Source organism: Garra rufa, chromosome 3, assembly GCF_049309525.1.
Source record: "Garra rufa chromosome 3, GarRuf1.0, whole genome shotgun sequence".
Classification (NCBI taxonomy): Eukaryota; Metazoa; Chordata; class Actinopteri; order Cypriniformes; family Cyprinidae; genus Garra; species Garra rufa.
The window spans coordinates 34,157,526-34,182,141 of NC_133363.1; the positions used below are offsets into that span (position 1 = coordinate 34,157,526).

Here is a 24,616-nt window from a genome sequence, read left to right on the forward strand (position 1 = left end):
AATAAGCTAAAAAGAAACCGCCTGTACTTAAAAATATATTAATATTACATGAATGCAACCCGTCCCAAAGGCTTTACTGCTGGTCTCTGAGGGATTTAGTGATCATGATGTCATGACGTCCTCATCATTATGAGCTACGGCGCTCGATGACATAGAAATATGGATTATACGCTCTTGTCTCCATCTGTCAGGGAAAATCCGGCTGGATTTGGACTATTTTGTGAGCCAGAGAGAAAGCCATGAAATGAGTTTGAGACATTCAAGTTTAATTTCCATAATGTGACATATTTCTGCATGAAAAAGAATATTTAGCAAGAAATAATGGGATGGGATCATTTGGGATTTGATTGGATGGGGAAATTGGGCCAGTCTTCCCTAGTCATGCATCATGAGAAGTACGTTTCTATTCTGTTCTTCATCCTTTCATGAGATGTAAGTAAGAAACAGGAACTAGTACTTCAAGGCACCTGAAAGTATGTAACTGGAAATAAGTTTAGCAACGTGTTTGTTCTTGGTTTGAGTAGTCTGGATGAATTGTACAATATATGACAGGAATGTAGTTAATGACAGCAATTGTTATCACCCAGAAGTTGTATTGTTATTGTTTATTACATGCAGTTTGTTTGCTAATTTAGATACAATGTTATAAACTATAATTCACCGAATCACAAATCTGTACGGTTCATAATTGCATCATTCCAGACCCCACTCGTCCTTTCTGTCTCTTTCTCCATTGGCGCATAGTCATCTTTTACAGTGTGTTATCAAGATGAAGCTCTTGGTTATTGAGTTATTGAGCGTGTGGATGCTGCTTTACTCCTGCAGGAAGCTTGTGTTTCAGATGGAGTTACATTAAAGCCTGTTTGAAATGCTGGAGGTGTGTTGGCCTCATTCGGTTGAGTGTGTGCGGATTGAACATCTCAGTGGGCGCCGTGCCTATTAGTTCATCGTAAAGATTTGTTCTATTCTGTAATAATTATTCTATTCTATTCGTATAGAAGAAAAGATGGATAAATGCTTAATACACCTTAAAGTGTGGCTAAAAAACTTAAAATTCATTGTTTAGTTTTTATTTGCTTATTACATTTCTTGTTGAAAATAATCTTGCATTGCATTTTTTTTTACGCAAAATGTGTAACAAAATACACATTTAAATAACTGTTTACATTTTATGTATTATAGTTGTATATTTTTTAAGTACTGGCATTCAAGTGTCATATTTTCATGTGTAGAAAAGCTTGTGTGTAATTTTATTCACACTATTTTGAAAAACATTTATATGATAACAACATTTATATATTTACTTTGAAAGTTTACACAAACAAAACAATATTAGTTACATTCAAGAAGTTTTGAAAATATTATATAATAGGTTTATAAATTGTGTATATACAGTAAATAATGTGTATAAAATTAAAACTGTGTGTGTGTGTGTGTGTGTGTGTGTGTATATATATATATATATATATATATATATATATATATATATATATATATATAGCAATATATACACAAAATATAGCAAAAAAAAAAAAAAAAAAAAAAAAATATATATATATATATATATATATATATATATATATATATATATATAATTTTTTTATTTTGCTTTATATAAGCTATATACAATTTGTTGTATATATTATATAAAATTGTTTCTTTCTTTTTGAAAGTAATTATTGTATTAATAATTAAGTAATACTGAACTTTCAGTTAGATTCAAGAATTTTTTTAAATATTATATAAAATTTATATAATATATATAGATTTATTTTACTTTTATATATGCTGTATATACAGTTTGTTTGTGTATATTATATAAAATGGTTTATTTTTATTCTTTTTCTTTTAGCTTTTTTTTTTTAAAAGTAGTAATTATTGTAGGATGTAAAAGTTAAATAATACAGAACTTTTAGTTAATTCAAGAAATTCTGAAAATAAATATACTGACACAGTGTGTTTTATAGAAATATTTTGTCGTAAAAATTTTTTTTATTTTTCATATATAAAAGTTGTGTATTTGTAGAAAATGTTCTTGTGTGAAATGTGAAATTTCATATATATATTTGATATAATTTGTGTGTGTGTATGTGTGTGTGTGTGTGTGTGTGTGTATATATATATAAAATATAGAGAAACAAAATATATATAATATGTGACCCTGGACCACAAAACCAGTCTTAAGTCGCTGGGGTATATTTGTAGCAATAGCCAAAAATACATAGTATGGGTCAAAATTATTGATTTTTCTTTTGTGCCAAAAATCATTAGGAAATTAAGTAAAGATCATGTTCCATGAAGATTTTTTGTAAAATTCCTACTGTAAACATATCAAAATGTAATTTTTGATTAGTAATATACATTGTTAAGAACTTAATGTGGACAAATTTAAAGGTGATTTTCTCAGTATTTTGATTTTTTTGCACCCTCAGATTCCAGATTTTCAAATAGATGTATCTCGGCCAAATATTGTCCTATCCTAACAAACCATATAACAATAGAAAGCTTATTTATTGAGCTTTCATATGATGTATACATCTCAGTTTTGTAAAATTTAACCTTATGACTGGTTTTGTGGTCCAGGGTCACATATTGTAATCTGCTTTAATTGTAATCATCTTGCTAATCTTATGTATATCATATTCTCTTGTGCAGATCTGAAGAAGACTCTAGCTGTTCTTCTGGATAATATAATGCAGAGATTATCAAAGCTGGAGAATAAAGTGGACAATATCATGTACAACGGCACCAGCACCAACCTCACCAATGGAACCGGGACGCCTGGACCGAACCCCGTCAACCCAGAGAAAGTGAATGTGGCAGGTACAGATGCTCTTTCTCAGATGTTCTGATAATCTTTCTAGTGAGCCATTCTGTTTCTCCTTGACCATTTCCAAAGTCCACCGTCCTCCGCAGATGTCCGAGTAAACACAGCACTCTTTACACATCACGGCACACACTCTCGTATGCATCACACACACACATACATGGTTTTCTTTTCACAGTTCCTGCCTTCTTTATCGGTTCCCATTGATTTTCCTTCAGCTCCAAGATGATTAACGACCGTGGGAGAAAACGAACAGTTTGTAGTTTCACCAAGTATTTGATAGAAAACAGGGCTTGGTTATGTTTTGGGTGGTAGCTTTGAAGTCTACCGGGATATTTATATTCGATTCGTTGATGGAAGGAAGAACCTGGTCCTAACCTGGTTTTTTTTTTTTTTTTCTTGGACAGTTATGGTGATAGATTTTTGTTACATCTGTGTTTATTCATTTGCTGATGTAGTGTTGTTTCAGGTCGTAGTGATGAAACCGAGAGTTAATGTGGCTTGAATTAGTCACTAAAGCAAAGTTTGACTTGGCAGCATTGAAGTTTGATGCTAAACTCTAGCGTGTGTTTGAGTGTAGGCACAATGCCATCTGCGAGGCTGTCTTGTTGACCGGATGACTGAATTTTATGTAATATTACGGTTGGATGCCTGCCATGGTTAAACTGTGGGATTCTTTATCATTCAGTTTCATGGGATATATCAAAGTGTCTGATTTTGTAACTTTACCATGGTAATAACATGATCATTTTTGGATATAGTTGTTGAACTGTGGATACTGCATGTACAATTATAATACCATGGTTTTGTACAAATGTTTCCAAAGTAAAACAGGATATATTCAGTGGTAATACTATGATTTTTGGACATTTGCCAGAGTAATACCATGTTTTCTCGTAGTTGTACAGTTATACAAACATTGGCTATTTACCACAGTATAATACCATATTGTTTTGTACACATATAATAATAATACCTTGGTTTTGGATATTTACCACAGTAATACAATATTGTCTTGTACACGTACAATTATAATACCATGGTTTTGGATATTTACCACAGTAATACCATATTGTCTTGTACACGTATAATAATAATACCATGGTTTTGGATATTTACCACAGTAATACAATATTGTCTTGTACACGTACAATTATAATACCATGGTTTTGGATATTTACCACAGTAATACCATATTGTCTTGTACACGTATAATAATAATACCATGGTTTTGGATATTTACCACAGTAATACCATATTGTCTTGTACACGTACAATAATAATACCATGATTTTGGATATTTACCACAGTAATACAATATTGTCTTGTACACGTACAATAATAATACCATGATTTTGGATATTTACCACAGTAATACCATATTGCCTTGTACACGTACAATTATAATACCATGGTTTTGGATATTTACCACAGTAATACCATATTGCCTTGTACACGTACAATTATAATACCATGGTTTTGGATATTTACCACAGTAATACCATATTGCCTTGTACACGTACAATTATAATACCATGGTTTTGGATATTTACCACAGTAATACCATATTGCCTTGTACACGTACAATTATAATACCATGGTTTTGGATATTTACCACAGTAATACCATATTGCCTTGTACACGTACAATTATAATACCATGGTTTTGGATATTTACCACAGTAATACCATATTGCCTTGTACACGTACAATTATAATACCATGGTTTTGGATATTTACCACAGTAATACCATATTGCCTTGTACACGTACAATTATAATACCATGGTTTTGGATATTTACCACAGTAATACCATATTGCCTTGTACACGTACAATTATAATACCATGATTTTGGATATTTACCACAGTAATACCATATTGCCTTGTACACGTACAATAATAATACCATGGTTTTGTATATTTACCACAGTAATACCATTTTGTCTTGTACACGTACAATTATAATACCATGGTTTTGTATATTTACCACAGTAATACCATATTGTCTTGTACACGTACAATAATAATACCATGGTTTTGGAGATTTACCACAGTAATACCATGATTTTTTTTTAGATATATATGCAATGGTTATACTATGTTTTTAGACATTTACCATAGTAATTCCATGTTTTCTTGTACATGGACAGTTATACAAACCCTGCTTTGGGTATTTATCACAGTAATACCATATTGTCTTTTATACTTACAATTATAATACAATGGTTTTGGACAGTTACCATGGTAATACCATGTTTTTGGTACATGTACAGTTATAATGACTTGGCTTTGAATATTTACTACAGTAATACCATGTTTGCTTGTACATGTACATTTGAGATATCATGGTTTTACACACTTAACACAGTAATACTGTGTTTTTGGATATGTTTTTTGGAAACACAGTGGGGTTTTTTAGGGACAAATACCACAGTAACGTATTGTAATATGTTAGTATTGGATATTTACCATGCATATTTCTACAATGCTATTCTCAGAAGTACCAGGTGAAACATGGTAATAATTCAGTTCCACGCTTCTACTAAAATACCATGGTATTACCATCTGATTCCTTCACTGTAGCATGGTTCGTCCTCAGTGCTTATCTGTAAAGGGTGTATCTGTGTGTGTGTGTGTGTGTGTGTGTGTGTGTGTGTGTGTGTGTGTGTGTGTGTGTGTGTGTGTGTGTGTGTGTGTGTGTGTGTGTGTGTGTGTGTGTGTGTGTGTGTGTGTGTGTGTGTGTGTGTGTGTGTGATTTCTCTGTCGCTTGACTTGATGTGTGCGGATGTGATCATCGTCTCTGACTCACTGTGCTTAATATAGGCCAAACCCCCGTTGAGTCATGTGGGGCTTGACAGCGGCTGGATATCGCTAACCCTCTTTCTCTCCGACTGCTTTTTTGACAGACCCGCTGTGATGACAGTTCCTGTGACGACCTTTTGTTTATATCTCAAGCCTCAAATTATATCTCAAAATTACTTTAGAAGATGCATTAAGAAGCAAAGGCAGGTTAGAATTACAGTATGTGATGAATATGGTGTCTTATTATGGGATTAGATAATGCAACACTCTGTGTGCTGTCAATGCTAACTTGATTTCAGAAGAAGACAACGCATAAATAATTTCTCTTTTTTGCCATTGTAAATGCTCTTTTTGCCATTGTTGCTTAATAAGTCACGAATCAGTGCAATACGCAACATAGTACATTTTCATGTAGTTTAACTTGAACTAAAACTAACTACCTGAAACTAAAAAAGGTAAAATAATAAATAAATAAAAAATAAATGGTCACTAAAAATAATTAAAATGAGAAAACAACAAAATCAAAATATGTTGGCAAACTGGCAAAAAATAGCCGTAGCAGCTTTTTTGACATGTTACCAACCTTAGCAACCACACAGCAGCACATTAAAATGAGGGAAAAAAATTAAGAACACTGTAGCAACCGTATAACTATGTGCTAAAACCATCAAGAACATGTTAGCACCTGCAAGTTAACATGTTAATACAAGCCAGAAGATCCGAGCGACCACTTAACATGTTCAACCCTGATGAAAAAACAGCTAAGACCAGCCTGGCCAGGCTGAGAGACCAGCTAAAACCAGCTACTTCCAGCTTAAGCCAGCTAAGACCAGCCAACCAGCCTAGGCTGTTTTTTCAGTAGGGTAGCACCTGCAAATTAATTTTAAAATAAGCCAGAAGATGCTAGCAACCACTTAACATGTTCAAACCAACTGGTAATCCTTTAGCAACCACTTAACATGTTCAAACCAACTGGTAATCCTTTAGCAACCACTTAACATGTTCAAACCAACTGGTAATCCTTTAGCAACCACTTAAAAACATGCTAAAACCATCAAGAACATTCTAGCAGCTGCAAATTAATGTTAAAATAAGCCAGAAGATGCTAGCAACCACTTAACAAGTTAAACCACCTGCAACACAAAAACAGCTAAAACCAGCCTAGGCTGGTTGACTGGTCAACCAGGCTGGTTTTAGAGGCGTTTTGGCCACATTCCCAGCCTGACCAGCTGGCTGGTTTTAGCTGGTCATAGCTGGTCAGCAGGCTGGTTTTAGAGGGGTTTTGGCCACATTCCCAGCCTGACCAGCTGGCTGGTTTTAGCTGGTCATAGCTGGTCAGCAGGCTGGTTTTAGAGGCGTTTTGGCCACATTCCCAGCCTGACCAGCTGGCTGGTTTTAGCTGGTCATAGCTGGTCAGCAGGCTGGTTTTAGAGGCGTTTTGGCCACATTCCCAGCCTGACCAGCTGGCTGGTTTTAGCTGGTCATAGCTGGTCAGCAGGCTGGTTTTAGAGGCGTTTTGGCCACATTCCCAGCCTGACCAGCTAGCTGGTTTTAGCTGGTCATAGCTGGTCAGCAGGCTGGTTTTAGAGGCGTTTTGGCCACATTCCCAGCCTGACCAGCTGGCTGGTTTTAGCTGGTCATAGCTGGTCAGCAGGCTGGTTTTAGAGGCGTTTTGGCCACATTCCCAGCCTGACCAGCTGGCTGGTTTTGGCTGGTCATAGCTGGTCAGCAGGCTGGTTTTAGAGGCGTTTTTGCCACATTCCCAGCCTGACCAGCTGGCTGGTTTTGGCTGGTCATAGCTGGTCAGCAGGCTGGTTTTAGAGGCGTTTTGGCCACATTCCCAGCCTGACCAGCTGGCTGGTTTTAGCTAGTCATAGCTGGTCAGCAGGCTGGTTTTAGAGGCGTTTTGGCCACATTCCCAGCCTGACCAGCTGGCTGGTTTTAGCTGGTCATAGCTGGTCAGCAGGCTGGTTTTAGAGGCGTTTTGGCCACATTCCCAGCCTGACCAGCTAGCTGGTTTTAGCTGGTCATAGCTGGTCAGCAGGCTGGTTTTAGAGGCGTTTTGGCCACATTCCCAGCCTGACCAGCTGGCTGGTTTTAGCTGGTCATAGCTGGTCAGCAGGCTGGTTTTAGAGGCGTTTTGGCCACATTCCCAGCCTGACCAGCTGGCTGGTTTTAGCTGGTCATAGCTGGTCAGCAGGCTGGTTTTAGAGGGGTTTTGGCCACATTCCCAGCCTGACCAGCTGGCTGGTTTTGGCTGGTCATAGCTGGTCAGCAGGCTGGTTTTAGAGGCGTTTTGGCCACATTCCCAGCCTGACCAGCTGGCTGGTTTTGGCTGGTCATAGCTGGTCAGCAGGCTGGTTTTAGAGGCGTTTTGGCCACATTCCCAGCCTGACCAGCTGGCTGGTTTTAGCTGGTCATAGCTGGTCAGCAGGCTGGTTTTAGAGGGGTTTTGGCCACATTCCCAGCCTGACCAGCTGGCTGGTTTTAGCTGGTCAGCAGGCTGGTTTTAGAGGCGTTTTGGCCACATTCCCAGCCTGACCAGCTGGCTGGTTTTAGCTGGTCATAGCTGGTCAGCAGGCTGGTTTTAGAGGGGTTTTGGCCACATTCCCAGCCTGACCAGCTGGCTGGTTTTAGCTGGTCATAGCTGGTCAGCAGGCTGGTTTTAGAGGCGTTTTGGCCACATTCCCAGCCTGACCAGCTGGCTGGTTTTGGCTGGTCATAGCTGGTCAGCAGGCTGGTTTTAGAGGCGTTTTGGCCACATTCCCAGCCTGACCAGCTGGCTGGTTTTAGCTAGTCATAGCTGGTCAGCAGGCTGGTTTTAGAGGCGTTTTGGCCACATTCCCAGCCTGACCAGCTGGCTGGTTTTAGCTGGTCATAGCTGGTCAGCAGGCTGGTTTTAGAGGCGTTTTGGCCACATTCCCAGCCTGACCAGCTAGCTGGTTTTAGCTGGTCATAGCTGGTCAGCAGGCTGGTTTTAGAGGCGTTTTGGCCACATTCCCAGCCTGACCAGCTGGCTGGTTTTAGCTGGTCATAGCTGGTCAGCAGGCTGGTTTTAGAGGCGTTTTGGCCACATTCCCAGCCTGACCAGCTGGCTGGTTTTAGCTGGTCATAGCTGGTCAGCAGGCTGGTTTTAGAGGGGTTTTGGCCACATTCCCAGCCTGACCAGCTGGCTGGTTTTAGCTGGTCATAGCTGGTCAGCAGGCTGGTTTTAGAGGCGTTTTGGCCACATTCCCAGCCTGACCAGCTGGCTGGTTTTGGCTGGTCATAGCTGGTCAGCAGGCTGGTTTTAGAGGCGTTTTGGCCACATTCCCAGCCTGACCAGCTGGCTGGTTTTAGCTAGTCATAGCTGGTCAGCAGGCTGGTTTTAGAGGCGTTTTGGCCACATTCCCAGCCTGACCAGCTGGCTGGTTTTAGCTGGTCATAGCTGGTCAGCAGGCTGGTTTTAGAGGCGTTTTGGCCACATTCCCAGCCTGACCAGCTAGCTGGTTTTAGCTGGTCATAGCTGGTCAGCAGGCTGGTTTTAGAGGCGTTTTGGCCACATTCCCAGCCTGACCAGCTGGCTGGTTTTAGCTGGTCATAGCTGGTCAGCAGGCTGGTTTTAGAGGCGTTTTGGCCACATTCCCAGCCTGACCAGCTGGCTGGTTTTAGCTGGTCATAGCTGGTCAGCAGGCTGGTTTTAGAGGGGTTTTGGCCACATTCCCAGCCTGACCAGCTGGCTGGTTTTAGCTGGTCATAGCTGGTCAGCAGGCTGGTTTTAGAGGCGTTTTGGCCACATTCCCAGCCTGACCAGCTGGCTGGTTTTGGCTGGTCATAGCTGGTCAGCAGGCTGGTTTTAGAGGCGTTTTGGCCACATTCCCAGCCTGACCAGCTGGCTGGTTTTAGCTAGTCATAGCTGGTCAGCAGGCTGGTTTTAGAGGCGTTTTGGCCACATTCCCAGCCTGACCAGCTGGCTGGTTTTAGCTGGTCATAGCTGGTCAGCAGGCTGGTTTTAGAGGCGTTTTGGCCGCATTCCCAGCCTGACCAGCTGGCTGGTTTTAGCTGGTCATAGCTGGTCAGCAGGCTGGTTTTAGAGGCGTTTTGGCCACATTCCCAGCCTGACCAGCTGGCTGGTTTTAGCTGGTCATAGCTGGTCAGCAGGCTGGTTTTAGAGGGGTTTTGGCCACATTCCCAGCCTGACCAGCTGGCTGGTTTTGGCTGGTCATAGCTGGTCAGCAGGCTGGTTTTAGAGGCGTTTTGGCCACATTCCCAGCCTGACCAGCTGGCTGGTTTTAGCTGGTCATAGCTGGTCAGCAGGCTGGTTTTAGAGGGGTTTTGGCCACATTCCCAGCCTGACCAGCTGGCTGGTTTTAGCTGGTCATAGCTGGTCAGCAGGCTGGTTTTAGAGGGGTTTTGGCCACATTCCCAGCCTGACCAGCTGGCTGGTTTTAGCTGGTCATAGCTGGTCAGCAGGCTGGTTTTAGAGGGGTTTTGGCCACATTCCCAGCCTGACCAGCTGGCTGGTTTTAGCTGGTCATAGCTGGTCAGCAGGCTGGTTTTAGAGGGGTTTTGGCCACATTCCCAGCCTGACCAGCTGGCTGGTTTTAGCTGGTCAGCAGGCTGGTTTTAGAGGCGTTTTGGCCACATTCCCAGCCTGACCAGCTGGCTGGTTTTAGCTGGTCATAGCTGGTCAGCAGGCTGGTTTTAGAGGGGTTTTGGCCACATTCCCAGCCTGACCAGCTGGCTGGTTTTAGCTGGTCATAGCTGGTCAGCAGGCTGGTTTTAGAGGCGTTTTGGCCACATTCCCAGCCTGACCAGCTGGCTGGTTTTGGCTGGTCATAGCTGGTCAGCAGGCTGGTTTTAGAGGCGTTTTGGCCACATTCCCAGCCTGACCAGCTGGCTGGTTTTAGCTAGTCATAGCTGGTCAGCAGGCTGGTTTTAGAGGCGTTTTGGCCACATTCCCAGCCTGACCAGCTGGCTGGTTTTAGCTGGTCATAGCTGGTCAGCAGGCTGGTTTTAGAGGCGTTTTGGCCACATTCCCAGCCTGACCAGCTAGCTGGTTTTAGCTGGTCATAGCTGGTCAGCAGGCTGGTTTTAGAGGCGTTTTGGCCACATTCCCAGCCTGACCAGCTGGCTGGTTTTAGCTGGTCATAGCTGGTCAGCAGGCTGGTTTTAGAGGCGTTTTGGCCACATTCCCAGCCTGACCAGCTGGCTGGTTTTAGCTGGTCATAGCTGGTCAGCAGGCTGGTTTTAGAGGGGTTTTGGCCACATTCCCAGCCTGACCAGCTGGCTGGTTTTGGCTGGTCATAGCTGGTCAGCAGGCTGGTTTTAGAGGCGTTTTGGCCACATTCCCAGCCTGACCAGCTGGCTGGTTTTAGCTGGTCATAGCTGGTCAGCAGGCTGGTTTTAGAGGGGTTTTGGCCACATTCCCAGCCTGACCAGCTGGCTGGTTTTAGCTGGTCATAGCTGGTCAGCAGGCTGGTTTTAGAGGGGTTTTGGCCACATTCCCAGCCTGACCAGCTGGCTGGTTTTAGCTGGTCATAGCTGGTCAGCAGGCTGGTTTTAGAGGGGTTTTGGCCACATTCCCAGCCTGACCAGCTGGCTGGTTTTAGCTGGTCATAGCTGGTCAGCAGGCTGGTTTTAGAGGGGTTTTGGCCACATTCCCAGCCTGACCAGCTGGCTGGTTTTAGCTGGTCATAGCTGGTCAGCAGGCTGGTTTTAGAGGGGTTTTGGCCACATTCCCAGCCTGACCAGCTGGCTGGTTTTAGCTGGTCAGCAGGCTGGTTTTAGAGGCGTTTTGGCCACATTCCCAGCCTGACCAGCTGGCTGGTTTTAGCTGGTCATAGCTGGTCAGCAGGCTGGTTTTAGAGGCGTTTTGGCCACATTCCCAGCCTGACCAGCTGGCTGGTTTTAGCTGGTCATAGCTGGTCAGCAGGCTGGTTTTAGAGGCGTTTTGGCCACATTCTCAGCCTGACCAGCTGGCTGGTTTTAGCTGGTCATAGCTGGTCAGCAGGCTGGTTTTAGAGGCGTTTTGGCCACATTCCCAGCCTGACCAGCTGGCTGGTTTTAGCTGGTCATAGCTGGTCAACCAGGCTGTTTTTAGAGGGGTTTTGGCCACATTCCCAGCCTGACCAGCTGGCTGATTTTAGCTGGTCATAGCTGGTCAGCAGGCTGGTTTTAGAGGCGTTTTGGCCACATTCCCAGCCTGACCAGCTGGCTGGTTTTAGCTGGTCATAGCTGGTCAGCAGGCTGGTTTTAGAGGGGTTTTGGCCACTTTTCCAGCCTGACCAGCTGGCTGGTTTTAGCTGGTCATAGCTGGTCAGCAGGCTGGTTTTAGAGGGGTTTTGGCCACATTCCCAGCCTGACCAGCTGGCTGGTTTTAGCTGGTCATAGCTGGTCAACCAGGCTGGTTTTAGAGGCGTTTTGGCCACATTCCCAGCCTGACCAGCTGGCTGGTTTTAGCTGGTCATAGCTGGTCAGCAGGCTGGTTTTAGAGGGGTTTTGGCCACATTCCCAGCCTGACCAGCTGGCTGGTTTTAGCTGGTCATAGCTGGTCAGCAGGCTGGTTTTAGAGGGGTTTTGGCCACATTCCCAGCCTGACCAGCTGGCTGGTTTTAGCTGGTCATAGCTGGTCAGCAGGCTGGTTTTAGAGGGGTTTTGGCCACATTCCCAGCCTGACCAGCTGGCTGGTTTTAGCTGGTCATAGCTGGTCAGCAGGCTGGTTTTAGAGGGGTTTTGGCCACATTCCCAGCCTGACCAGCTGGCTGGTTTTAGCTGGTCAGCAGGCTGGTTTTAGAGGCGTTTTGGCCACATTCTTAGCTGGTCAGGTGGGGAGACCAGATAAAACCAGCTTCTTCCAGCTTAAACCAGCCAAGATCAGCCAAGCAGCCTAGGCTGGTTTTAGCTGTTTTTTTTTATTTTTTTTAGCAGGGAACCACGTAAAAACCACCTGGAACACATTTAGCCATCGCCTAACAACACCGGAAGATGCTAGCAACTTATCTTAAAACCCTGGTGAAAAAAACAACTAAAACCAGCCTAGGCTGGTTGGCTGGTTTTAGCTGGTCAACCAGCCTGGTTTTAGCTGGTTTTAGAGGGATTTTGGACACTTTTCCAGCCTGGCCAGGCTGGTCAGGCTGGTCATAGCTGGTCAGACTGGGAGACCAGATAAAACCAGCTTCTTCCAGCTTAAACCAGCTAAGACCAGCCAACCAGCCTAGGCTGGTTTTAGCTGTTTTTTCAGCAGGGAACCACGTTAAAACCACCCGGAACACACCGGAAGATGCTAGCAAGCACTTAACACGTTAAAACCACCAAGAAAACTTTTAGCAACCACTTGACAACAAGCTAAAACCATCAAGAACATGCTAGCTCCTGCAAATTAAATTTAAAATAAGCCACAAGATGCTAGCAACCGCCTTACCACGTTAAAACCAACCGGAACACATTTAGTCATCGCCTGACAACACCAAAAGGTGCTAGCAACTACGTAACACATTAAAACCACCTGGAAAACTTTTAGCAACCACCTAATCCACTAAAACCACAGACAAGATGCTGATTTTGTAGCGGTGATTTTTGCCATGTGTTAGCAAAGTGTGGGAATGCCGTTTTAGGTCTCGGTTTGTTTAACAGACTTTTCTTTTACGACTTCACGTCACGGTATACATGCCGTAGATGTCTTCGAGAACTCTAACCAACATTTTGAGATGTAAGTCACAGTTCAGGATGACAGCAGTTTGAATCTTTACACACAGTTCTGGGCTCTCCAAAGCGCTATTATTCCCTGACGAATGACAGAGTGGGCCTGGCAGCTAGCGAAGAAAAGAAAGCAAAGTCCTGCTTCTCAGAGCTATCAAACGACTCTTTATAATCCATCAACATGATGACAAATTTAAGTAATAGCGTCTGAGAGGGCCGCACAAAGACTCATTGTGGTCTTTGTGTTGGAACTGTAAACCAGCGAGTGTACGTGTGAACTCTTGCGCCCACATCAGAGAACATTCTCCTTCTGCTCGTTCTTGTAGAGTTCCTCACAATGGGTGCATTTAGTGTTTGAAGAAACAAGTATTTGCAAGAAATAGAAGGGCTTTTTGTTTGTAGGTCACCTGCTGTTAACCTCAAACCTCTTTTGTTTCCCTGCAGTATTAGCATATGTCTCTGTTGCAGATTGAAAGTTGTTTCTCGCAGTTGACAACCTATAAACGATTGAATTCGTCCTCTGATTGGCCCAAAAACGTTTATTAGAAGATCTGAGAGACCGAGGTTATTTGTTTAGTTTGTTTTGGAAGCAAATAACCTCAAAGTTCCAGCAATCAGTTAGCTTAATGTTTTTCTTAAACACGTGTTGATGTTAGCCATAACAAACTAAAGCTTGTGGCTAGCACAAAGAGGGAAACAAAATGCCCTAATTTTCTTTTTACGGAAAAACGAACAGCTTAACTTAAGGTTGCGAGTTTTGCTATTTCTTTAGATAATGTGTAGTCAAAAATCTAGTTTGGTTTTCTATTTATCGCTTTTAACCCAGTTGAGGGTTACACGATAATACATTTCTGGACGATAATTATTTTCATGTTATGAACGATAAATTAACAATACTAAGTTACGATTTTTAATCCTTAAAGGAGTAGTTCACTTTCAGAACAAAAATTTACAGATAATGCACTCACCCCCTTGTCATCCAAGATATTCATGTCTTTCTTTCTTCAGTCGTAAAGAAATTGTTTTTTGAGGAAAACATTTCAGGATTTCTCTCCATATAATGGACTTCTATGGTGCCCCCGAGGTTGAACTTCCAAAATGCAGTTTAAATGCAGCTTCAAAGGGCTCTAAATGATCCCAGCCGTGGAAGAAGGTCTTATCGGTTATTTTCTAAAAACATTTACAATTTATATACTTTTTTAATCTCTACACAGAGTACACACAGAGCTAGACAAGACGAGCATTTGAGTTTAAAAGTATATAAATTGTAAATGTTTTTAGAAAATAACCAATCGTTTTGCTAGATAAGACCCTTCTTTCTTTGGCTGTGATCAATTAGGGTCCTTTGAAGCTGCATTTTGGAAGTTCAAACTCGGGGGCACCATAGAAGTCCATTATATGGAGAGAAATCCTGTTTTCCTCAAAAAACAAAGAATAGAAGTAGGACATTTGTTGACAATAAAAAATAAAACAAAACTAGATTTTTGGCTACACATTTTCTGAAGAAACTGACTAAATTTGCAAATGGTCATCTTAACTTTAAGGTTATGGGTTTTGTTTTTCCATTATGGGCAAAATTTTTTCCATTTTCTTTAGATGATGTGTAACCAAAAATCTAGTTTGGTTTTCATTTTATCTCTTTCTAAACAGAGTCGGGGGTCGCAGTGATATTAAAATTCTGGCCATTGATTATTCTTGTGGTATTAGTGATAAATTAACAATACTAAAAGTTACGATTTTTAACTAAGAGTTCCATTTAATTTGGTTTCTTTGAGATATGTCAATGATTTCGCAAATTGTGTGACTTGTTGTGAACAATGTTCTACTACTTTTCTTAGTGATGTAAACTTACAATGTTTACGTAAAATCAATCAGCTTAACTTCAAGGTTGGAAGTTTTGGAAAGTTCTTCAGAAATTAGAAATAGAAGAACCTTTTTTGTCTAAATGGTTCCATAAAGAACCTTGAACATCTGAAGGACCTTTCTGTTTCACAAAAGGTTCTTTGTGGCAAAAGAAGGTTCTTCAGATTATAAAAAGGGAGAAAGAGGTGTTTTTAAAAAAAAAAAAAAAAACTTTCACTGAATGGTTCTTTGTGGAATCAAAAATGGTTCTTCTATGGCATCTCTGTGAAGAACCTTTTAAAGCACCTTCATTTTTAAGAGTGACCACTTCGTTTGTTGTTGTTCTTGGACCTTGTTGTTTTTCAATCTGACCATAAAGTTATTGTTTACCATTATTGTTTTTAACAATTAATTAATAAAATAACGTTAAAAAGGCAATCAACAGAAACTACATCTACTACTTAGTACGAAGATCCATCCAAGTAACATGTTGGCTAGATACATTTAAGAGATCCGTTGAGTATTTTTCCAAACATGTCGCCAATGTTTTAAATACTTGGAGGAAGATTTAAGAAAACTTAAAGGTAAAGTGCATTATTTTTTTTTTTATCTAAGATTATAAGATAATTGTAAATTCTGAGATACAAAAGCTGTTGCGCAAAAACTGACCTAGCAACACTATCCTTACGAATGTCTTGAGCTTCAGGCATAAATATCCAGAAAATTGTGGGAATGTTTGGAACATTTGTTTGGAAAAACGGTTTAGTCATGCTAGCACTAGCTCAAAAATAACGCACTTAACACATTTAGCATGATAATGTTTGGTCTGTTGGTGAATTATTCCTATTGTCTTCACTCTGAGGATAACATCAGACCTGGATTGACATTATCTCACATCTGCGTCTGCGGATTCACCCGATTAAAACCGTTGAACCGTCGCCCGCCGTTGTTATCTCTCCAAACATAGCACGTTTCACCTCAGCTTTCTCTCTTTCTCAGAGGTTATCGGCTTCGCGTGCCAGCAGCGAAGAGAGCCCAGGTGTTCGTGCGGCCTGTGGCTTGTGTGTCTATGTGTGTGTGTTTGTTTGTGCCAGCGGTGTCTGTTACCGTCTCTCTGGACGGTGCTGAAATGACGCCGCTGGCACGCTCTACGCTTCTGGTTCTTGACTAGAGCCTAGAATCCTTGGAGAGAGAGGGAGAGCGAGAGACACAGACAGAGATACCCACTGTTAGCAAACAGAATGGCTTGCTTCATTGTGCTCGTAGATGCCGCTGGTGGACACAAGGCCAACGTGTAATTAATAAGCTAAACACTCGTAGACTAAGAACAATAGCACAAAGAGAGCGTTCATTCTTGCTAGCTTAAACAGACGTAGGGTTAAAGTTACAGTTGAGGCCAGTTTAACCCAGAATGCTAACTATATTAGCGGCCACACCAACTCAAGTTCTGTTATGACAATTGTTACTCTTTAAAGGTGGATTCTGATTGGCTGTTAGTGTTTTTATTGTTCAGAAGCTAGAAAAAATGGTTAAATCTCAAATTGTGTGACTTGTTGTGAACAATGCCATTCTTAATGGTGCTGTTCTGTAATTTTTGTGTAAAAACGTTCAGCACAGCTTCAAGGTTGCGAGTTTTGGCCATTTATATTTTTGGCAAGATATTATGTACACAAAAAACTAGTTTGGTTTTCTGTTTATCTCTTTTTATGCACTTGGGGTTGCAGCGATATTAAAATAATGTCCGATAGTTATTTTCATGTTATTAGCGATTAATGGACAATATTAAAAGTTACCCTCTTTGACTCGTAATTGTTCAGTTAAATTTGTCCCATTTCTTCAAAATACATGGATGATTCTTCAATTCAAGTGGCTTGTTGTGAACAATGTCCTACTGCTTTTCTTAGTGTTGCAAACTATTTTTTTTATGATGAGCTTAACTTCAAGGTTGCGAGTTCTGTACAAGTTTTGCCACTTTCTTCGAATGACATGTAACCAAAAATCTAGTTTGTTATATGGGATAAATGATACTAGAAGTTATGATTTTAGTCTCTAAGACTTTAGGTAATTGGCAATGTCTTCAGATAATGTGTAGCCAAAAATTTAGTTTGGTTTTCTTTTCATCTCTTTTTAAACCACTTAGGGGTTGCACCAATACCTAAATTCTGGCCATTGATTATTCTTGTGGTGTTAGCGATAAATTAACAATATTAAAAGTTATGATTTTTGACTCTAAGACTTTAGATAATTGGCAATTTCTTCAGATAATGTGTCGCCAAAAATCTACTTTGGTTTTCTTTTCATCTCTTTTTAAACCACTTAGGGGTTGCACCGATACCTAAATTCTGGCCATTGATTATTCTTGTGGTATTAGCAATAAAAATTAAGTAATATTAAAAGTTATGATTTTTGACTCTAAGACTTTAGATGATTGGAAATTTCTTCAGATAATTTGTAGGCAAAAATGTAGTTTGGTTTTCTTTTTACCTCTTTTAAACCACTTAGGGGGTTGCACCGATCCCTAAATTCTGGCCATTGATTATTCTTGTGGTATTAGTGATAAATTATTAATATTAAAAGTTAGGATTTCGGACTCTTTAGGCTTTAGATAATTGGCAGTTTCTTCAGATAATGCGTAGCCAAAAAAAACTAGTTTAGTTTTCTTTCTCTTTTTAAACCACTTAGGAGTTGCACCAATACCTAAATTCTGGCCATTGATTATTCTTGTGGTATTAGTCATAAATTGTAACCAAAAATCTAGTTTGGTTTTCTGTTTATTTCTTTTTATGCACTTGGGGTTGTACCGATATTACAATTCTGTCCGATAATTATTTTCATGTTATTAGTGATAAATGGACAATATTAAAAATGACCATCTTTGACTTGTAAGTGTTCAGTTACAGTAGGTACGGAAAGTATTCAGACCTCCTTAAATGTTTCACTCTTTGTTATATTGCAGCCATTTGCTGAAATCATTTAAGTTCATTTTTTTCCCTCTTTAATGTACACACAGCACCCCATATTGACAGAAAAACACAGAATTGTTGACATTTTTGCAGATTTATTAAAAAGAAAAACTGAAATATCACATGGTCCTAAGTATTCAGGCCCTTTGCTGTGACACTCATATATTTAACTCAGGTGCTGTCCATTTCTTCTGATCATCCTTGAGATGGTTCTACACCTTCATTTGAGTCCAGCTGTGTTTGATTATACTGATTGGACTTGATTAGGAAAGCCACACACCTGTCTATATAAGACCTTACAGCTCACAGTGCATGTCAGAGCAAATGAGAATCATGAGGTCAAAGGAACTGCCTGAAGAGCTCAGAGACAGAATTGTGGCAAGGCACAGATCTGGCCAAGGTTACAAAAAAATGTCTACCGCACTTAAGGTTCCTAAGAGCACAATGGCCTCCATAATCCTTAAATGGAAGACGTTTGGGACGACCAGAACCCTTCCTAGAGCTGGCCGTCCGGCCAAACTGAGCTATCGGGGAGAAGAGCCTTGGTGAGAGAGGTAAAGAAGAACCCAAAGATCACTGTGGCTGAGCTCCAGAGATGCAGTCGGGAGATGGGAGAAAGTTGTAGAAAGTCAACCATCACTGCAGCCCTCCACCAGTCGGGGCTTTATGGCAGAGTGGCCCGACGGAAACCTCTCCTCAGTGCAAGACACATGAAAGCCCGCATGGAGTTTGCTAAAAACATCCTGAAGGACTCCAAGATGGTGAGAAATAAGATTCTCTGGTCTGATGAGACCAAGATAGAACTTTTTGAACCAAAAATAGCTGTCCACCAACGTTTACCATCCAACCTGACAGAACTGGAGAGGATCTGCAAGGAGGAATGGCAGAGGATCCCCAAATCCAGGTGTGAAAAACTTGTTGCATCTTTCCCAAAAAGACTCATGGCTGTATTAGATCAAAAGGGTGCTTCTACTAAATACTGAGCAAAGGGTCTGAATACTTAGGACCATGTGATATTTCAGATTTTTTTTTTTATAAATCTGCAAAAATGTCAACAATTCTGTGTTTTTCTGCCAACATGGGGTGCTGTGTGTACATTAATCAGGAAAAAAAAATGAAATGAAATTATTTCAGCAGATGGCTGCAATATAACAAAGAGTGAAACATTTAAGGGGGTCTGAATACTTTCCGTACCCACTGTAAATTTGTCCCATTTATTCAAAATACATGGATGATTCTTTAATTCCAGTGGCTTGTTGTGAACAATGTCCTACTACTTTTCTTAGTGTTGCAAACATTTTTTTTTTATGATGAGCTTAACTTCAAGGTTGCGAGTTTTGTACAAGTTTTGCCACATTCTCCGAATGAATTTATCCCCTTTAACCCACTTTAGGGTTGCACCGATATTAAAATTCTGTCCGATAATGGCAGATGAAAGGACAATATTAAAAGTTACGATGGTAACACTTTACAATAAAAACATTAGTTAACATGAATTAATAATGAACTGCACTTATACAGCATTTCTTAATCTTTGTTAATGTTAATTTCAACATTTACTAATACATTATTAAAATCTTGTTAACATTAGTTAATGCAGTGTGAACTAACATGAACAACTGTATTTTTGTTAACTAACGTTAATCAAGATTAGTAAATACAGTAACAAATGTATTGCTCATGGTTAGTTCATGTTAGTTAGTACATTAACTAATGTTTAATTAATGAACCTTATTGTAAAGCGTTACCGCAAGCACGTTTAAAATTTTGTATGATCCATCCCTTCATAAGTGATAATTTTAAATATTCAACCTTGTCATGTGGAATTTGTCATCTGGATAAGCGTGATTTAATATTGTTGCGAAACCTTTTCAGATTATTTGATCTGATTAAAAATATTCCCGGATGAGACTTGGCTAGCGATTTCCTTTGGCTTCACTGGGATGTTAACGAACACAGAGCACACATTTGCTCAATTTGCCAGATCTGGATGTTTATCACCTGTTTTGCAGAGCCGGGGGTCTCCAGAGAGTCGCGGTTGGGTGTGGAGTGTCCCTACAGTCACATTTACGCGCCGGGGGCGGATGTGGCTTTCCTTTTTAGGGAACGAGCTGAACCAGTAATACTAACCACAACTTGCTGAATGCAATAGCTCATCTCACCAACCACGCAAGACTGTCACGCTGGAGACTTCCTGTTTTGTTTTAAACACAATCTGCAAAATATGAATAAAACTCTTCTATTAGATGCACAAGCTGATAATTAGTTCATCACTTTGGATCCACTTTGACAATCCATTGTTGAAAACTTGTGTGTGGTCCCGGGGGATGGGTGCACGAGCCGAGAGATGTCTGAAATGTGCACTTTCAGGAGGTGTAACTGAAGCCTGAGAAGCGTAACAGGTGAACAGACTGGTTTTGAGTTTCACCAGTTGGGTTTGATGCTTTTGTGCTGTGTCATGAAGTAGTGCGTTGCTGATGAGAGAGCACACGTCTTGTTTTATGTCTCTGTTCGTGTGTAAATGCTCGTCTGTCAGTCACATCGTTCGCCTTTTCGGCTCTTGTGTAGTCAGAAATGTGATAGTTATCAGCTTTGGGTACTGAAAGGATCATTGTTTTGGACCGTTCTCTCGTGGGACGATGATCTGGTTCAGAGAAAGATGGTCAGCACACAGTGGAACTTAATAAAGAGCCAAAATGTTAAATTATTTCTATGTGAATTTAGCCATTAAAAGTCCAAAAGCAGTGACCTACAGCAGTGACCTACAGCAGTGACGTGGAGATAGTTTGGCCCATTTTTCTGTCCAAAACTGTTTCAGCTCTTGTATTTTTGGGATGTGTTGCTTGAAATGGCCGTTCCAGATCACAGCACAGCATTACTGAGCTCACTTCTTGGACTTTGCAGTTCTACCCAATATTAACTTTTGTAATAATAATGTTAATTTTATTTAAAAAAAGCTTAATTTAAATATTCAAATTTAATTAAATTTTTTCTATATTTTATGTACAAAAAAACTAAACCAGTTTTTTTTTTTTGCAACCAAATTCAAAATACCATAAAGCAAGCATTCGAAAGCTTCAGCAAAAACCTTCCAGCTTGGCAGAAATTTAGCCTCAAATCATCTAGAACGGAGATTAAACACACACACATTCACGCACACAGAGAGCACTGTACTCTCACACTCCTCCTTACTAGCCGTTGAAGTGCCCTTAGTGTGTGTTTTCTGGCATGAGATGGACAAACACACGCTGCTCTGAGGGAAATGTGTCTCACTGAAGCGCAGCGGGGAGAGAGAGACAGCTCTCCTGAGTGCTTTTCCTCTCTCGCTCCTCCATTTCTTGCTGTTTTCTCGTTGACAGACACACTCGTTGTCTGCTTGATGACTGTTGTTCGTCGTGCAGGGTCTTGCTCCATTTAGCCTGGAGGATTGTGTGACGGAAAACGCCCATCTGTGTGTGTGTGTGTTTATGAGATTGTGTTTACAAGAGTGTATGGTGAGTCTGTGTCAAGCACAGCTGTTTTTTCCACTCTACGCAGCACCACATGCGGATTTGAAACCGTTCCCCTTATCTCTTCTGCTCAGCTAATCGTCGTTTTTGTGTGTGACAGTAAGAAGGAAGTTCAGTGAAGTTCATAAAAAAGGAAACACGGAACTACTGATTTGTCTAACTTCAGCAATCAGGCACATGATGATACAGTTGTCCAAAACTAGTCCACTTTAGTAGTGCCGAAGGGATTGTGGGTAATATTACCCTAAAGTACACAAGCTTATGCACGCTTTGAAAATCCGTCGGATTCCTAGCATGTTTCTTTAACAGAAAAGGTCCTAAAAAAGCACTGACAGGACTGTTCACAAACATATGCATATTTAAATTCTTCCCATTCCCAGCAATATTTTTTTACAGGAAACGTTTCTCAAAAAACATCAAAAACTAGTCTATATTGGTAGCGCTGAACGGATTATGGGTAATATTAGCCAAAAGTACACAAACATATGCACCAGTGATGCGCGGGTCAATGTATAAACAACCCGAACCCGACCGACGTTTTCAACTAACCCGCCCGCAACTCGGACCGCAAAAAAAAGGAGAAAATATGGTACCCGACCCGCTTCCTGACCCGCATGTTTAATATTTGTGACTGACAGCAGCGATTATATGCGGCTGTGCGGTGGAGATGCGTTCACTGTCAAACATCATTCGGCATTAATTAGGTAATTTTGTCAAAAGAAATGTTCTTGATTACAAGAAAAATACAGATTGTTCTTGTGATTTATTTTGTGGGTAATAATAGCCTTAAGTCTACAAACTTATAAACACTTAATAAATCCATACGATTCCTGGTATGTTTCTCGAATAGGTCACGCTAAAAACCTAAGCAAACTAGCCCACTTTAGTAGCGCTAAAGGGATTGTGGGTAATAATAGCCATAGGTTTACAAACTTAGAAACACTTTAATAATCCATCTGATTTCTGGCATGTTTCTTGAATAAGTCAGGTTAAAAATCTTTGCCAACTAGCCCACTTTAGTAGCGCTAAAGGGATTGTGGGTAATATTAGCTTAAAGTTCACAAACGTATACTCGCATCGAAAATCCAATCAAATTCCAAGCATGTTTCTTTAACAGAAAAGCCCCCCTCCCAAAAACAGTGCAAACTTTTGTAGCGTTAAAGGGATTGGGCAATATTTACCTAAAATCTAGAAACTTTTAGACACTTTAAAAATCCATACGATTCCTGGTATGTTTCTTGAATAGGTCACGCTAAAAACCTAAACAAACTAGCCCACTGTAGTAGCGCTAAAGGGATTGTGGGTAATAATAGCCATAGGTTTACAAACTTAGAAACACTTTAATAATCCATCTGATTTCTGGCGTGTTTCTTGAATAAGTCAGGTTAAAAACCTTTGCAAACTAGCCCACTTTAGTAGCGCTAAAGGGATTGTGGGTAATATTAGCTTAAAGATCACAAACGTATACTCACATCGAAAATCCAATCAAATTCCAAGCATGTTTCTTTAACAGAAAAGCCCCCCTCCCAAAAACAGTGCAAACTTTTGTAGCGCTAAAGGGATTGGGCAATATTTACCTAAAATCTAGAAACTTTTAGAATCTTTAAAAGTCCATACAATTCCTGGTATGTTTCTTGAATAGGTCACGCTAAAAACCCTCGCAAACTAGCCCAATTTAGTAGCGCTAAAGGGATTGTGGTTAATATTAGCTTGAAGTTGACAAACGTATACACGCATCAAAAATCCATCGGGTTCCTAGCATGTTTCTTAAACAGGTCACACTAAAAACTATTTAAAATCCATCAAAAATGATTTTTTTACCGGAAGAGTTCTCTCCAAAAAACATCGAAAACTTATGTAATGCTAATTGGATTGTGGGTAATATTAGCCTACGGCCTAGAAACAGCAAAAAATCCATATGGTTCTTGGCATGTTTTTTGAAGGGGTCATGTTAAAAACTTAGCAAACTAGTCCAGAGATGGAGCACTGGAGGGATTATGGGTAATATTGGCCTAAACGACACACTTCTATCGTATTCCTGGCATGTTTCTTTAACAGCAGAAATTCCCCCACAAAAATACATTGCAAACTTTGTAGTATAAAGGGATTGTGGGTGATATTAGCCTAAAGTCTAGATATTTATTTAACGGAATGGTTTTCTCCAAAAACATTGCAAACTTTTGTAGCGCTGAAGGGTTTGTGGGTTATATTAGCCTAAAATCTAGAAACATATAAACACTTTCAAAATCCATATGATTCCTGGTATGTTTCTTGAACAGCTCACTCTGAAAACTTTGCAAACTAGTCCATTTTAGTAGTACTGAAGGGATTGTGGGTAATAATACTCTACAGTACAAAAACTTATGCACACATTAGAAATCCATTGGATTCCTGGCATGTTTCTGTAACGCAACAGTTTCCTTCATCCATCTTTAACAGGTCACGCTAAAAACTTCGTAAACTAGTCCACTTTAGGAGCGCTGACAGGAATTGTGGGTAATACTAGCTTAAAGTTCACAAGCATATACAAACGTTTGAAATCCATCAGATTCCTGGCATGTTTCTTTAATGGAAGAGTTTCCGCCAAAAACATTGCAAATTTTTGTACCGCTAAAGGGAGAGTGGGTAGAGGTCCTTGCACACCAAGTCCGAAATTTTTGTATGTTTTTTCATATTTTTTTGTTTTTGATTATTATGGGAGAAGGTTTTGGAAGCAGTGTGTTTATGTGATTGACACAAGGTTGAGGTCGTATTTAATTTTTAACCCATGAAAAATGTTAAACATGCGAAAAGTAAACTAGTCGCCAACTAGTTCACTTTAGTAATGCTGAAGGGTAATATTAGCTTAATATTCACAAATATATACATCCTGGCATTTATCTTTAACAGAAAAATTAATATCTTCTTCTCATCGAAGAAAAAGTCAATAGAAAACAATCACAAACAGTCTACTCTTAAGTAATGTAAGGAATTATTTCAAAAATCCAGAGATA

The 24,616-nt window shown here is 40.3% G+C and overlaps 1 protein-coding gene across 1 annotated transcript in view; it reads left to right on the forward strand.

Annotated features, from left to right (window-relative positions):
• The window catches only part of mgat5 (alpha-1,6-mannosylglycoprotein 6-beta-N-acetylglucosaminyltransferase), a 77,695-nt gene that overhangs the window by 30,648 nt on the left and 22,431 nt on the right, over positions 1–24,616 (forward strand). Inside the window, exon 3 of the mRNA XM_073836603.1 lies at positions 2,656–2,823. Within this exon, the coding sequence (XP_073692704.1) occupies positions 2,656–2,823 (168 nt within the window). The remainder of the gene's footprint in view (positions 1–2,655; positions 2,824–24,616) is intronic.